Source organism: Corythoichthys intestinalis, chromosome 4 (assembly GCF_030265065.1).
Source record: "Corythoichthys intestinalis isolate RoL2023-P3 chromosome 4, ASM3026506v1, whole genome shotgun sequence".
Lineage (NCBI taxonomy): Eukaryota > Metazoa > Chordata > Actinopteri > Syngnathiformes > Syngnathidae > Corythoichthys > Corythoichthys intestinalis.
Genome location: NC_080398.1, coordinates 58,239,908 through 58,256,536, shown reverse-complemented (window position 1 = coordinate 58,256,536; position 16,629 = coordinate 58,239,908). Strand labels below are relative to the sequence as shown.

The window sequence follows — 16,629 nt, the reverse complement described above, 5'->3', positions numbered from 1 at the left end:
ACACGCGATCATGGAAAAGGGGGAATAACTCAATGGGCCTGTGACATTAGGTCGACGGGGATAAATAATACTAACCTAAGCGGTAGGCAGAGAGCCGATAAGACAACATAACAAATACAGTACACTCAAATACCAGCACAACCTGCGCTTAAATACAGTCTTGATGAGCTTAAATTGGCTGCAGTTACGATGTCAGGAACGTTCACTCTAGAAAAAAACATGATTTGACCTACATTGTGACAGCCGATGCGGACCAAAATGTCCGGGTTATAAAATCGCGCCAGCAGCCCTCCCCGCACAGAGATTGCCAGTGAGCAACACGGGACAAGTCTGTGAAAGTGTCCAACCCGCGTCATTCTCGGGACATCCATACATGCGTGAAAGCAATAACGCGAGTAAATCCCGCGTCACTTTACACGGGAATTTTGCTGGATATGTGTATGAAAAGGCTCAGGACAATTTTTTTAGATGCTATCTCGAAGATTAAGCCTGATGTCAAAAATTCTGAACTCCCCCTCTATGTAAGGTGCACCAGCACAAAATGGAGGCGCACCCACATTTCTAAATTGCATCACCTGTAATGGCATACTTTCAGTCACTCTCCATAACATTCATATATTTCATTCACTCATCTTCTGAACTGTTTATCCGATTGAGGTTTATCCTGTTGAGAGTCGCGGGGGTGCTGGAGTCTATCACAGCTAACTCCAGGCAGAAGGCGCGGTACACCCTAAAGTGGTTGCCAGCCAGTCTCAGGGCACATATAAACACACAACCATTCACACACACCTTAAACCCACGTAGGCACAGGAAAAACATGCAAACTCCACAAAGGAAGGCCAGAGATTGAACCCACATTCCCAGAACTGTAAGGTAAACATGCTATTCACTGTCTCACCGTGCCACCTTCATAATGTGTATTATTTTTAAACAAGAATAACATACAAAAATGCTTGTCTTTATTAAATGCTTCATTGAGTGAGTCCACTCAAATTCATTCACGTTTTGACGCTCGTGCTAAGAACAGCTTCTGGACAACGAAGATTGACTAAAGAGCCTTTCCTCGCTAGATTAAAGCAACAAACCTGTCAATAACCTGTCGATAACTTTAAGTACACCACACGCCAGCTGCACTGGTGACCCAAAAAAAAGCAGCAGGAGGGAGGGTGAGGTGCTGTACGAGCATGAAGCAGAAAAATTAAAAACCCGATCTTTTTCACCCAATTCTGATCCCCTGAAAAATTGCGTGATCGGCCCGATTTCCAATCACGTGATCGGATCGGGACATCCCTTGTTTTAACACTTGAAACTGGTCTTGGTCTCGAAAGGGGTGCAACGTAAATATGAAAATAAGCAAGGAGTGACATCTGCTAAATCAAAGAAACACCATTTTAAGTGTTCAATCTAATAATTGTTTTTCAATTTTATCTATGTAGTCTCGATGAGTTGTTGTTTTGAGCACAACACAGACTGAAAATCAAAAGTTAAAATGATTTCCTGACCTGACACAGGCATCAAAATTGGGTACTGGCGACACTGTTACGTGGCATCCTGCAAACGGCCCGTGCTCATCTCTGATGACATCACAAGCCTTTTCGCCTTCGGGGGTCGTTTGCCCATCGGGGTCAGGACAGGAAGAACTTCCACAGCCCGTCTCACAGGTGACATCATCCTTTTCTACTACCAGAGCTGAGAGATTTGCCAGCTTTCCTCCCTCTGATGCTGGGTCATCCGACAACTTGCAATTGTAGTTGCCACAGAGACCGAAAGGTAAGCCTTTATAGGTGGATGGGATTTGCAATCTGATGCCAGCTTTGGTGTCATAGGTTAGCTTTAGACCAAAGTCAGTTTCAATGATGATGTTGATGCCATTCTGATATGCTTGAATCTGTCCATCTGCCAGTGATGCAGGTAGTGAGACTCTGATTCCATCAACCTGACTCAGACAAACACACAGGTGATGTGACAATATGTGACTGTAGCACCTTGTCCGGCATGTTTTGTGAAATCATACCTCGATCTCCCAAACAATCCCCGTCTCCATAGTGATCTCCACATTGTACACTTGCATCTCCACACTACGAGTGACATAGCCATCTTTTCTGTTCTGCTCAACCAACACAGAATAAGATGCCACATGTTCGCCTTCTCCCACCTCTGACAAGATGAACAAGCAATTTCCCAACAGAGGATATGCCTATAAAACAAAATTTAGAAACATCAGTTTTAGAATAGTGTGCAGCGACTCTTTGAGAGGAAGAGACTTCTTACCTTCCCATCAAAAGAGTGGACCGATCTGACTCCGTGAACGGAACAAGAAGCCACACTTTTGGGAGAACAAGAGGCCACGCCGTCTGTCACAACACACTTCTCATGATGCGAACAACGGAATTCAGGATTACATTCCACTTGTCTGTTGTCTCCACAAACACACTGAGTGTTACACGACTCTCCGAGATAAAAAACCTAAGAACGACAGTTGAAAGAAACATGGGCAACAATACAATGTTGTATCAGCTCCCGTATATACTCGCGTTTAGGTCGCTCAGGCAGATAGGTAAAAAAGTATGTATTTTAGCTTGACACTCGATCGCACCACAATATTGGACATTTTGGGGCCAATTTTTGATACCAATATGATACCAATATTTAAAGATCACACTCCTCAGCCTGCCTGGTAAAGTCTATTCAGGGGTGCTTGTTTTTGTCCTGGCCAAGGAACAGTGGACCAGCTATACACCATCGGCAGGGTCCTCGAGGGTGCATGCAGGTTCGCCCAACCAGTCTACATGTGTTTTGTGGATTTGGAGAAGGCGTTTGACCGTGTCCCGTGGGGAGTTGTGTGGCGGGTGCTTTGGGAGTACGGGGTATCAAGCCCCTTGATAAGGGCTGTTCGGCCCCTGTATGACCAGTGTCAGAGTTTGGTCCGCATTTCCGGCGGTAAGTCGGATTCGTTCCCGGTGAGGGTTTGACTTTGTCAAGGTTGCACTTTGTCAACGATTCTGTTCGAAATTCCTAGGCGCAATCGAAGTGTTGAGGGGTTCGGTTTGGTGGCCTCAGCATTGCATCTCTGCTTTTTGTAGAAGATGTGGTGCTGTTGGCTTCATTAAGCCGTGATCTCCAACTCTCACTGAGTGGTTCGCAGCCGAACGTGAAGCAGTTAGAATGAAGCTCAGCACCTCCAAGTCAGAGACCATGTCTTCAGTAGGAAAAGGGTGGCGGGCCCTCTCCGGGTTGCGGATGACATCGGGCCCCAAGTGGACGAGTTCAAGTTTTTTTGGGTCTTGTTAACGAGTAAGGGCAGGAGGTAGCGGGAGATCGACAGGCGGATTGGTAGCCTGAACTCCAGACTCATCGCTGTTCCACCTATAGACCCTACTCACATGACGTCACAACCACGCCCCCGCGCCATATTGTCCGTCAACCCGTCGTTGTTGATGCATTACCGCTCCGTAAATTCCTCCTATTATGGCGTGTTTTCTGCTCGTTAACATTAATAATCAAAATGGTGAAGGCGTGTGTGGCGGTCGGTTGCAATAACAGAGAAGATAGACGGAGAGACTTGAGGTTCTATCGTATTCCGAGAGACCCGGAGAGGAGAGCGAGATGGACTGCTGCCATTCGACGAGAAAACTGGGCTCCAAACGATTACCACAGATTATGTAGCAGTCATTTTATATCTGGTAAGATGCATTTAATATATATTTAGAGGGTTTTGGGCTGACAACCACAATTAAGATCATTGCTTGGCTAATCGCCGACAACATACCGTTTCAAATTCAAGATGCTTATTTCTTCCACCATCTTTATTTTTTGAATAATATTTAGCTGGTAACAAGTGAAATAAGCTGGCCTCGTCTACGGATCATCGGTTAAACAGGGATGTCCAAACTTTTTGCAAAGGGGGCCAGATTTGGTGTGGTAAAAATGTTACCTGGGCTGATTTACGTAGAACAATACATTTAAAGAAATCTTAGCAAGCCCTTCTGTGTGTCACATTTGCTTTGTTATTATTTTTTTTAATTCATAATTTCAACAATCTCGCCTTTGTGGTGTTCTCTTTCGACCCTCGGGCTCTTGCGAAATACTGCTGCTGGGAAATTAAATTAACTTCAAGTTGCTATAATTTCTCGCTGCGTATCTTCCCTGTAATGTCGTAGGCTACATGTCAGCGTGTCTTGTTCGGTAATATTATCGCGTCACATCGAACTCTTTAAAAACAGCGACTGTCTCTTTGCAAATTAGGCAGACACAGTTGTTGCATGTTTTATTGAAGAAATAGTCCAATATCCACTTATCCTTGAAGTGTTGGCCATCGCAGTCAACTTTTTTTTTTTTTTATTGATTGTCGCCATTTTAGAAAATTGGGTCACACGGGGTAATGTTGCTTAGAGTGCTGCTCTTAAAGTTTTTCAAACTTTCGTGAGAATAGGCTGATTTTGTGTGGACAAGATAGTTGTAGATATCAGGGTAGCAGATGTCAGGCAGAGAGGGCGAAGACAGCGGGTCGAAAAATATCGATTTAGGCATCAAATATGGATCTGGTGAATGGATTGACTGAAGCTTTTCCACATAACGCCTTTTATGCAACGCATCCAATGAGTTTACAATGTCTGAAAGCACCGGGGCTTCCATGAATTGCTCTATGAACTGAACGACTAATTGAAACCATTGAGAATAGGGCTAAACAGAGACGGACAATATGACGGCCGGATACAGCGACACGTCATTCTGTGACGTTGGTGAGTAGGGTCTATAGAGTCTGGGACCCCGCTCCTTATTGGCCTCTCGAGCACGAACAAAATCGTCCGTGTAATCAAATTTGTTTATTTGCGTGACGTGTTCTTAATGAGCAACGTAATTTTTGCGCGTAGGAAGTCGTCTCCACAACAACATGGATGGCGAACGGGAGAGCCGAGAATATGTTCCTATCTGCCATAAATTCAGTTTTTCATGACCAAAACACATTGAGTCGCTAAAACCAACAGTCTGTCTCGCGCTAGCCATGTTGAATAAACTTTTCCGTTCTCCGCTCTCCTCGTATGTTTACGTCCTCGAGCTAGAGTTTCTTGTCACTTTACCAAACGTCCGCCCGTCGCTGATTGGTCCACTCCGCTGTCTGTTTGCTGTGGCTTGCTCCACCCTGGGAATTTGATCCATGGAACAGTCGCCACACTCTATAGCTGGAACAGGGATGAGTCTGGAGTTCCAGGCTAGTGGATTGGTGTAGCGTCTGCAGTGATGTGGACTCTGCACTGGTCCATTGTGGTGAAGAAGGAGCTGAGCCAAAAGGCGAAGCTAACGATTTACCAGTTGATCTACATTCCTACCATCACCTATGGTCACGAGCTGTGGGTCATGACCAAAAGAACAAGATCCCGTAATCAAGCGGCCAAATTGAGTTTCCTCCGGAGGGTGTCCGGGCTGTCTCTCAGAGATAGGATGAAAAGGTCGGTCATCCGGGAGGGACTCATGGTCGAGCTGCTACTCCTCCACATTGAGCTGAGCACAGCTGAGGTGGCTCGGGCATCTGGTTCGGATGCTTCCTGGACACCTCCTTGGAGAGATGTTCAGGTCATGTCCCACCGGCAGAAGGCCCCGGAGACAACCCAGGACACTTGGAGAAACTATGTCTCATGGCTGCCATGGGATCCCGCCTGGAGTGGCTTGGTATAGGGAAATCTGGGCTTCCCTGATAAAGCTGCTGCCCCCACAACCCGACCTAAGATTAAGCGGTAGATAATGGATGGTTGGAAGACTTTTTTTCCCCAATACTTGACTGTATTTTTATTTAGTAACAACTTACATATATAGTAACAACTATAAGTACGCTACATAAAGAATACCAATGTGGTAAATTTAATAAGTTACTAGTTTTTGTTTCTTAACAGTCTTAACGCTGTCCCATTATCATGGGTGTTCCGGCATTGGTAATGTTCAGAAATTTTTTTGCACTCTCTGAGAGCACCCTCTTGAGGTTGCTTGATGACATTGTTGTGAAAGCCAAGATGGCGTAGACAGTTGCAGATTCAGCTGTGATGTTTGTCTTTATTCCTTCCTTGGGTAAGTTTTGTTCATAAGTACTGTTTGTCTGAATTACAGTGCATATTTTTGTTGTTGTATGAGATGTTGTATTTTTATATCAGAAACTTGTAGATTATTTTGAGCGTAACATGTCCGTATATGTAGCGTACGTAGCTAATGCTAAGTTGTATGCTTTTTTTTTTTTAGTTTTATGAGAGTCAAAATTTGGCAGTTTGGATCATATTGACTATAGGTCACACCCGCATTTTTGGGTGAAAATTTTGGTAAAAAAATTGCAACCTATAAGCGAGTATATTCGGTAATTTCAAAGTCGTTAGAGTTGCCCTACCTCCCCGTGTTTATAATACTGTCCTTCATACTGACAGCCACACTCTGTTAGAGGAACACACTTGTCATGGCTGAGCATGAATCCATCGTCACACACACAACCCTCAGTGCAGGGGGCGCTCTCATCACATCCTTCAGGGGGTGTTAGACCACTGCAAGTAAACTGGCAAGTCGGGGCACATACTTCATAGTGACTGTTTTGACCACAGGTTGGAGCTAGGAGAGAGACAGTAAAATCGTAGGAATTACTCAAACATTCTAACCAGCAGAATTCTTAGTAACTATCTGGAAATATTAGACATATAGAATTGGGTAGAGTAGCCAAACATTTTACTCACATAAGAGTAGTGTTATTTCAAAATAGTAAAAGCAAAATTTGGCATCCAGAAAATTTACTCAAGTACAAGTAAAAAAATATTCGGTTTAAAGTTGGGTAACATTACAGCCTAAACTCATAACATTACGATTTTTTTTCTTGTAATATTGTGATTTCAAGCAAATCTGCTCGGAACTGATACCCTCAACCAATGAAGAAATAAGCCTTTTTTTGTGTGAGTGCAGGCCATACGGCAAAAGTCCTCCCTTCTCCAAGTCTCCACAGTGGCTCCTGCTTCCTGGCAAGAAGTACTGAAAGTTGAAACACTGCTGCATAGGGCTGAGGCGTGGCCTTTGTACATGCACAAATCAAACAAGCAGTCTTTGAGGAAGCCAGAGTGATCAAGTTTCTTGTGACACTCGCTGTACAGACAGAGGGAAAAACAGCATTCAAGTTGTACTTTCAGAATTGTACTGCTGTTTAAGAAGCATTTACCTGAAAGGACCAGATTTGTCAGAGATTATACCACAGTATTGCCTCTGCTGGTAACGTAGTAGCAGTGCAGGCTCACACTCAGGACATTTATTACCAGGACAGTCACTAGTGCAGCCGAGGTCTCCCCCAGCCTGCATGTAAAAGAAAGACTTATCAGAAGAAAAATTAGAAACTATTTGTAGAAATATTGAACGATAAATATCTTTTCTTTGTCGTGCTTTCAATTGTATACAGGTTGAAAAGGTGTGTGAACTGTGTGTGACATGAGTTGGGGTAGTTTTGTGTGATTTTTCGTTTTCGTTAGTTGAGAAAAAGACTCTGAGAAGCCGCTCGGTTCGGGTTAGCACGTCGGCTGAAATCGTTACCTTGCCGACGTCATCATCCAGCTGGGTACGCTAGAGCAGTGTTTTTCAACCGGTGTGCCGCGGCACACTAGTGTGCGGTGAGAGCTCGTCAGCTGTGCCGCGAGAAATTATCTAATGTCGCATTTATATATGGTGGAAAACACTCAGGTGACTTGAAGTTCCGCTCTGAGACCCTCAATTTAACCAACTTTCAAAACTGTCCGATATGCATGTGTGATACATCATTGGAAAGTTTAAAATCTCAATTTTCTGGGGGAAGAAACATTTTGAACAGGAGGGGATTTAAAAAAAAAAAAAAAAGTTTTTTAAACAGCAAAACCCTATCTGGAGGTGAGAGCACGCGAGAACAGAATTAAAGACGCCATGACTTTAACGAGATATTATCGCGTACTTACCTTGTTTCGATCCAAAAACTCCATGTAGCATGTATCACTGAGTGTCAAGACACAGCTGTGAATGGCCACAGCTGGATTTTGGGGGGATTTTATGGGTGAAACATGGTAATATAACAAGGGTCGTGATGCAGAAATCGCAGACATCAATGAGTGGTCGAGATGTTCTTTTTCATATAGTTACCCTTTTAAACGTTTTTTTTTTTTTTTCAAATTTTCTTTGTTTGGATCGATTATTTATCATCTAACATGCGATAATGCGAAAGTAACAAAAAACATACAATTAAGCGATAGTTATGAGGTAGATATCAGTGACTTTTTTACAGACGCCATTTTTTTCCATTGTGACATATTTTGTTCAAAATTTTATAATTTGTGAGAAAATAATTTTTTAAAGTCGCTTTTTTTTTTTAAAAAAAAAAGCGTGAGGCATCAATTAATGATTCCAAGCTAAAAACGACAGACATTTTGAATAATAAATATAATGAATTACCTTCGTTTTATGGCTGTGTTGAAACAAAAGCGGTTGCGCGACATCTGTAAACGGGGGTTTTCAAGGTAAAACGGACAAATTAAAAATAGGTGGGGGGCTTAATGCACCCTGAATCTGCTATGACAGCATATAGACATACAGTGGGGAGGACAAGTATTTGATACACTGCCGATTTTGCTGGTTTTCCCACTTGCAAGCCATGTAGAGGTCTGTAATTTGTATCATAAATTCTCTTCAACTGTGAGGGACGGAATCTAATACAAAAATCCAGAAAATCACATTGTATAGTTTTCAAATAATAAATTTGTATTTAACTGCATGAAATAAGTATTTGATACATTACCAACCACTAAATATTTCGGCTCTTAGTTCTTTTTTAAGAACCCCTCCTGTTCTCCACTCATTACCGGAAGTAACTGCACCTGTTTCAACTTGTTACCTGTATAAAAGACACCATTTCACATGCTCAAACAAACAAACTCCAACCTCTCCACTATGGCCATGACCAAAGAGCTGTGTAAGGACATCAGGGATAAAATAATTGACCTGCACAAGGCTGGGATGGGCTGCAGGAAAATAAGCAAGCAGCTTGGTCAGAAGGTAACAACTGTTGGAGCGATTATTAGAAAATGGAAGAAGTTCAAGTTGACGGTCAATCTGCCTCGTTCTGGGGCTCCATGCAAGATCTCACCTCGTGGGGCATCACTGATCATGAGGAAGGTGAGGGATCAGCAGGACCTGGTCAATGACCTGAAGAGAGCTGGAACCACAGTCTCGAAGAAAACCATCGAAAACACATTACGCCGTCATGGATTAAAATCCTACAGCGCACGCAAGGTCCCGCTGCTGAAGCCAGTGCATGTCCAGACACGTCTGAAGTTTGCCACTGACCATCTGGATGATCCAGAAGAGCAATGGGATAAGGTCATGTGGTCGGATGAGACCAAAATTGAACTTTTTGGTCTAAACTTGGCTCGTCGTGTTTGGAGGAAAAAGAAGGATGAGTGCAACCCCAAGATCACCATCCCAACCGTGAAACATGGAGGAGGAAACATTTTTTGGGGCTGCTTCTCTGCCAAGGGTACAGGACGACTGCACCGTATTGAGGGGAGGATGGATGGGGCTATGTATCGCCAGATCTTGGCTGACAACCTCCTTCCTTCAGTGAGAGCCCTGAAGATGGGTCGTGGCTGGGTCTTCCAGCATGACAACGGCCCAAAGCACACAGCCAAGGCAACTAAAGAGTAGCTCCGTAAGAAGCATCTTAAGGTCCTGGAGTGGCCTAGCCAGTCACCAGATCTGAACCCGATAGAAAATCTATGGAGGGAGCTAAAAGTCCGTGTTCCCCGGCAGCAGCCCCGAAACCTGAAGGCTCTGGAGAAGATTTGCATGGAGGATTGGGCCAAAATCCCTGCTGCAGTGTGTGCAAACCTTGTCAAGGACTACAGGACACGTTTGGTATCTGGAATAGCAAACAAAGGTTTCTGTACCAAATATTAAGTTCGATTTTAGTGATGTATCAAATACTTATTTCATGCAATTAAATGCAAATGTATTATTTAAAAATCATACAACGTGATTTTCTGGTCTTTTGTATTAGATTCTGTCCCTCACAGTTGAAGAGAACTTATGATACAAATTACAGACCTCTACATGCTTTGCAAGTGGGAAAACCAGCAAAATCAGCAGTGTATCAAATACTTGTTCTCCCCTATTGTTCTATCAAACACAACAGTTGTTTCCGCTTAAAATACAGCAGTTTCTTTGTTTATTATTTTCCGTTGTTGCCACAATAAAGTGGGAAAGTCATCACCGACTCCTCTCCTTTCTATTTCCCCATTGGGGGCTATTACAATATTTTTTTATGTCTTCGGGCGGAGTTGCAGTAGGAAGGAAGGAAGGAAGGAGTAGGTAGAAAGTTCTCGGTCGTGTGCAGATGATTGAAGTTTGCTCGTGTCGCGTTCAAAAACTGCTCGGATGTTTAGCCATCAAAGACCTTGCTGTCTGCGACAATGTGGACCCCCAACATGTCTACTGCACATTATTTAGTTAGACTCATCATGTGTCGATATACTCAAAAGTGTCCTTTCTATTTTATCCATATGCGATGACCGTCAATCCTCCCCCTGTGTTATATTACAACACATTGTTGAGAACAGCAAGTTGGCTAATGGCTAAATATCCGAGCAGTTCTTGAACGTTACACGAGCAGCACAGCGCCATGGTGACAAGCAATTTTAAACGTCATCGCCAAACAAAACACCCGTCGCTTCAAAACAAGTCGATGGACTATTTTGTTTGCCTTCGTGAAAACACAGAGAAACAGGCAACTTTTTTTAGTAATATAAAAACTAAGAAGAAAAATGAGAAAGCCCTCAAAGCCAGTTACCTTGTTGCTAAATACAAAAAGTCCGACACCGTAACAGAGACATTAATACTACCTGCCTACAAAGCCATTGTCTGCGAGATGCTAGGCCCTGATGTGGTTTAAGACATTGCTCAAGTTCCCCTGTCTGATAATTCTGAGCTTTTTCAAGCCTAACTGCTATGAAGAATAAATTAATAAATAAAAACAAAGGCTGAGAGCTGTTAGAGAATAAGGATATCGACTTTGTGTTCATCTAAACAGGTTCAAGTTTCACACTGAGTAAGTATACATACTGAGAAATTATTTTATAATTGAATATACTGTACAGAAAATAATTTTGGAAGATTTTTGGTTTGTGGTATGCCGCGAGATTTTTTCTAATGTAAAAACGTGCCGTGAGTCAAAAAAGGTTGAAAAACACTGCGCTAGAGTGCTATAATGACAGGCGGGGCTAAACGCCAGATTAAAGACTAATTTCTCATCAAATGCGCTTTGCCAAATTGTTGTATATAGTCCGGTCATCTCAAAATATGGTTTTACAGTAATTCACATAATAATGCTAATTAAGATTTTTGTCATGTTGTCACAGGCACTTTAATATACATACTACAGAGTTTCAGTTGCTTGTCTATTTTAAGTGATTATATTTGAATGAGAGGGTTTGTGGTTGTTCTTCCTTAAGTGTGTCTGACAGTATAAAAATTACCTTAAATTATCTGGCAATGTTGACTGGAAAATCCAAAGTAATATAATACATAAAAAGAAGGGCGATACAGTATACAAATACTTTAATAATTTAATTCAACTATAATAGCTAATTCACTCCTAAGGACCACTGTTCCTTGTGCGAAATGTAAATTGTGTGTACGCGCATTTCTTTTGTTTTGTTGTTTTTCTTTTCAAATTAAATGTACATTTCTCAAACTATAACCAATGTTTGAGGAAACTCATTTTTGATATAAGGTGTAAGGTCCTTCTAATACTCACTTTCCAGCTATGGCCGAATTCATTAATATGTTTAGCCTGCGTGCCATCAGGTTGCAGCAAATCATCACCAGGGTTCCCATTGTAATTTCCACATAATCCTGATAAGAGAGCAGACAATTAAATAACTAATCAGCCATTTATAACCGTTTGTGTTCTTTGACATTTTTTGCAGAGAAAAACTGATAATAAATGATAAAAGTATTTAGCTTTTATTGTAAAAAGATCATTTCACAGCATACAAATGCCCACAACAGCTGGGCTGACAAGCTTCAGCACCACTGAGCTAAACTATCTTCAAGTCCATCTGTCACAGGTAACTCCTGCTTGATGAGTATTCTTGTTTTTGGATTATGCTGTAAAGGCAGCTAATTATCGGTTCTCTATCCTATTCTGTGAATGGTGGATTAAGGTAACAAGATTTGACAACTCTTCAACTGTACCAGTGGAATGTAGAATTTTACAAGACTTTGTCTGGCTAGAATTCTAAAGGGCCTGTTACCCTGGATTCCAGAATCCTTAAATACATTTCCCACCATAAGATCAGTGTTTGGGATTGGAACCGTGAACATCCGCACCTTGTGTCACCTGAAGGTAGGCACCGTCTAACTGTTTGTATTTCTCTAACACACCCAATACACACCCCTAACACACCCAAAATAGAATAAATAGCACTTTAACCATAGTTTATGGAAAAGAATCAGAATATAGGGCATAAAAGATAAACGACGCCTTCTTATCACGGAAGCCCAACATGTGTGTCATGAGCAAGATTGACGCACCAACTCTCACGATCAGTTCTCCCGGCGGGACGCTCTGTCCCAACACAAGGAGCACCGGAAAACCCCTATATTCAACTGATAACACAACTGACAAGACTCCCAGAGCCCCTTTGACGCTGAGGTGGCTAAATCCACAACTTTCATTGCCCGGACAACCATAACTCCCGAATCCTCCTGTCCAATCCACAAACAGACAATAATCCCAAACACACCCTTCTTCCTGCCCACGGCCCGCCCTGCGAGAGCCTTCAAAAGACTGAGTGTTTAACTAAGCGTTGTAATTTTTTCGGGAACCTTTTGTTGACTTCTGATATGGTGACTTTCGAACGAGTTTGCCTCCTCGCCTGAGTTGGTGTCTGTTTCGCTGTCGACCCGAATAAATTGTCAACCTGTTCTCGGTGAAACTTCTTTAAACCTTTCAAAATGGAGTCAGTACAAAGGGTTAAGACTAAGGTGAACACGCAGAGTTTGGCCTTCTGGCCGGGTCATGCCGGTTTGGGCCGTTGGAGCTACACCAGCGAGGGTCCGGCGGTTCGGCTGGCGCGATCCTGGGGTCTGGCTAGAAGGTTAGATTCCTTCACGCCGTTAAATAGAAGAGAAGAATAATGTACCAAGCCAACAACAAAAAAGTAGGGTACATGGCCCCTACAAATAATAATCTGGGGGCAGCCCCCTGACCCACACCCTCCCAAGCTCCACTCTGGCCAAACAATAATAATGAAACATGTTGGAGCGTCATTATATTAATGTAATAAAGTTAAATCATGAAAAAACGCACATGGGCTATTTCAAGAATTTACACAAACATTCCATTGTCATAATGTGGTTAAAAAAACAAAATCCGTGTGCAAAAAGAGTCAAATTCAGCTTCAAAGGGAAGCTGATTCAAGGTTCTTACCAGATGTGGTAGAGGAGTACGAACTGGGAAGGGTCAAGCTAACATGGCTATTCCAGTTGAATTTGAGAGTCAAACCAAAGTTTGTTTTCACAATGCCAAAGTAACCTTGACGGAAGATAGAAAGCTTGCCATCCTCTGTGGTGTATGGTAAATTGATGGACCGGCTGTTGACCTGCATGTCGAATAAGATGAGATCATAACATTACTGTAAATGTATTTTTAACTAGACAGGTAATGATTCTAGAATATTTATTAGGGCTGTCAAAATTATCGCGTTAACGGGCGGTCATTAATTCTTTTAATTAATCACGTTAAAATATTTGACGCAATTAATGCACATGCCCAGCTCAAACAGATTAAAATGACAGCACAGTGCAATGTCCACTTGTTACTTGTGTTTTTTGGAGTTTTGTCGCCCTCTGCTGGCGCTTGGGTGCGACTGATTTTATGGGCTTCAGCACCCATGAGCATTGTGTAATTATTGACATTAACAATGGCGGGCTACTAGTTTATTTTTTGACTGAAAATTTTACAAATTTTATTAAAACAAAAACATTAAGAGGGGTTTTAATATAAAATTTCTATAACTTGTATGAACATTTATCTTTTAAGAACTACAAGTCTTTCTATCCATGGATCGCTTTAACAGAATGTTAATAATGTTAATGCCATCTTGTTGATTTATTGTTATGATAAACAAATACAGTACTTATGTACCGTATGTTGAATATATACTGTATATCCATCTTGTGTCTTATCTTTCCATTCCAACAATAATTTACAGAAAAATATGGCTTATATTATAGATGGTTTGACTTGCAATTAATTACGATTAATTAATTTTTAAGCTGTAATTAACTCGATTAAAAATTTTAATTGTTTGACAGCCCTAATTATTTATTTATTTATTATCATTTTTTATTTATGTATTTATTTATTTATTATTATTAAATAATATTGTTTGTATTTATACTTATTACATTGTTTCCTGCTCTAGGCAGCTGTGGCTCCAACAGTAGCTTACCACCATTTAGTGTGGAGTGAAAGAATAATGCAATGTAAAGTGTTTTTGAGTGTCCTGAAAAGCACTATATAAATCCAGTGCAGTATTAGAATAAATATTATTAATTATACTCCACTTTCATGGAGAAGTGACAAATACATGTAATGATCAGACTTACCAGTATTTCCCCCTTGTTGGCACGACTCATGCTGACTGTATAGCCAAGTACCGTAAGGGAAACAGACTTGGTATACGACACTCGCTTATTACGTCCTCTGTTCTCATTTTGGACGAGAACCTTGAAAGGTACCAGGCAATGTTTTGAGTCCTCTTTGTGTTGAGCCAAAACATAAGTACAAGTGCCCTGGAAATCAAACCGGCGATTGTCAAAGCTTCTGTAGTGGGGGTCTCCGGAAGCCTGGCATGTGGCATAAGAAACTGGGTAGCAATCTCTTATGCCCCCTTTCAAGGCACAGTGCTCATTCTTCTTGCAGGTAACCGATTTGCACTTCAGCAGCAAGAAACAAAACAGAACAAGGATTACATTAAAAAACAAGATACACAATAACAAAATTCCATCATGTCTTAACATTTTTTAAATCATAAAGTCTTTCGCTATATTTCAACATTCAGTACCAGAAACAGCAGTACCTTGGCTTTGCCATTTTGGCATTGACACTTGGTAGTACAAGTGTTATCTGCCCAGAAAGTGACGTCTGCTGGATAATATTTGCCCTGGTGCTGGCATCCACAGCGAGACTGAGGAATACACCTTAAGGAAACACAAAGAAACAATGAGTATTACCATTTCTGTTACCTTGCCTGGTAACTTGAAGTCGTTCCATGATCAAGCTTTAAAAAATGTATTTGCTGGCAAAGGTAGGCAGAGTAACCAAAAGTGTAGCGTTACTTCAAAATAACAATACTCAAGTATTCACTGAAAAGAATACTCAAGTAATGAGTAACCGCTTACAATGTCAGATTTTTTTTTTTTTTTAAACATTTTTTTTTTCAGTACAACGTCATCTATATGAACTGTTAATAATATACTGTGCAGTTTCTGACAAAAGCCTTTTTTTAAAGTCAAATAAACAGTACCTTATTGTACCCCACAGTATCTTATTTTTTACTTTACTTTATTAATATGACGTGTTCTGTCTTCACTAAACGTAGTTTAGGAAGTTGTTCAGCTTAACGGACAGCAAACAAGGCAATTGTGCTTTTTGAAGCATTTTAGTTCCCTCAGTATGTACTGTATGTACACAAAAACAAAACAAAACTGCACACATTTTGACAATAAAGCACTTAACACAAAACGATTGGTGTTCAAACGTCCATCGAGTCTGATCAATATGTAAATTAAGGAGATTAATTTAGTCCAATTTGCCAAACAAAAGTCTGTTAGCTTAAATGCTACGAAAGCTAACGTATTTACAATTCTCATAGCAAATTGCTCACACGTAACTCAACAAAATGTAGCTTTAAACTTAATTACAAATACATACACAAACATATATTGGCTGAAACAACTTACAGTCTTTTGTGGGCCAAACAAGAGCGCAGCTATCCTTTATCCATGTCAGACGTCTAAGTACAAGGCGACAGTCCAGGCAGACCCAATGCCGCCATCAGAGGGCAGAGTATCCTCCATCATTAAAAAAAAAATACAATACCTTTGGACTTTTGGATAGTTATTTTGAAATTTTACTTAAAGTGTTCATTCCAATTTACGCGGAAATCCAGGCTGTGTCGATAGCGCAGGAACGGAACTCGTTCGTAACCCAGAGACTACCTGTATATAACTTTATTTCTAATCATGTCATTCTTACAATAAAAGGTTAATTCTAATGTTAAGGGCCTTCACATTAAAAACTGGGTGCATAATGACACCGTCAAAAAGTTGCATGACGTTCAGAGCTTGGTAAAGTCCATAACAGCTGATTTTGCAAGGACAAAAGTCTTGTGGCATACAAAAATAAAGTATCATTTCTATCATACATTATTTTGAAAACACAAATATGCTACAACAAGATAAGAACATAAAGTCAAGGTGTCTTGGAGAAAAATAATAATTTCGTGTGTGACTCCCATGAGTTTGGAGGACTGCATCCATGCGTCTTGGCAATGACTCAAATAACTTATGAAGTTGTTTGGAATGGCA

General features: G+C 41.2%; 1 protein-coding gene across 1 annotated transcript in view; it reads right to left on the bottom strand.

Annotated features, from left to right (window-relative positions):
- The window catches only part of LOC130915403 (IgGFc-binding protein-like), an 83,752-nt gene that overhangs the window by 34,908 nt on the left and 32,215 nt on the right, over window positions 1-16,629 (bottom strand). Inside the window, exons 12-21 of the mRNA XM_057835392.1 lie at window positions 15,120-15,240; window positions 14,647-14,976; window positions 13,466-13,637; window positions 11,789-11,886; window positions 7,184-7,314; window positions 6,941-7,110; window positions 6,374-6,588; window positions 2,272-2,466; window positions 2,015-2,197; window positions 1,503-1,936 (exon numbers count right to left, since the gene is read on the bottom strand). Of these exons, the coding sequence (XP_057691375.1) occupies window positions 1,503-1,936; window positions 2,015-2,197; window positions 2,272-2,466; window positions 6,374-6,588; window positions 6,941-7,110; window positions 7,184-7,314; window positions 11,789-11,886; window positions 13,466-13,637; window positions 14,647-14,976; window positions 15,120-15,240 (2,049 nt within the window). The remainder of the gene's footprint in view (window positions 1-1,502; window positions 1,937-2,014; window positions 2,198-2,271; window positions 2,467-6,373; window positions 6,589-6,940; window positions 7,111-7,183; window positions 7,315-11,788; window positions 11,887-13,465; window positions 13,638-14,646; window positions 14,977-15,119; window positions 15,241-16,629) is intronic.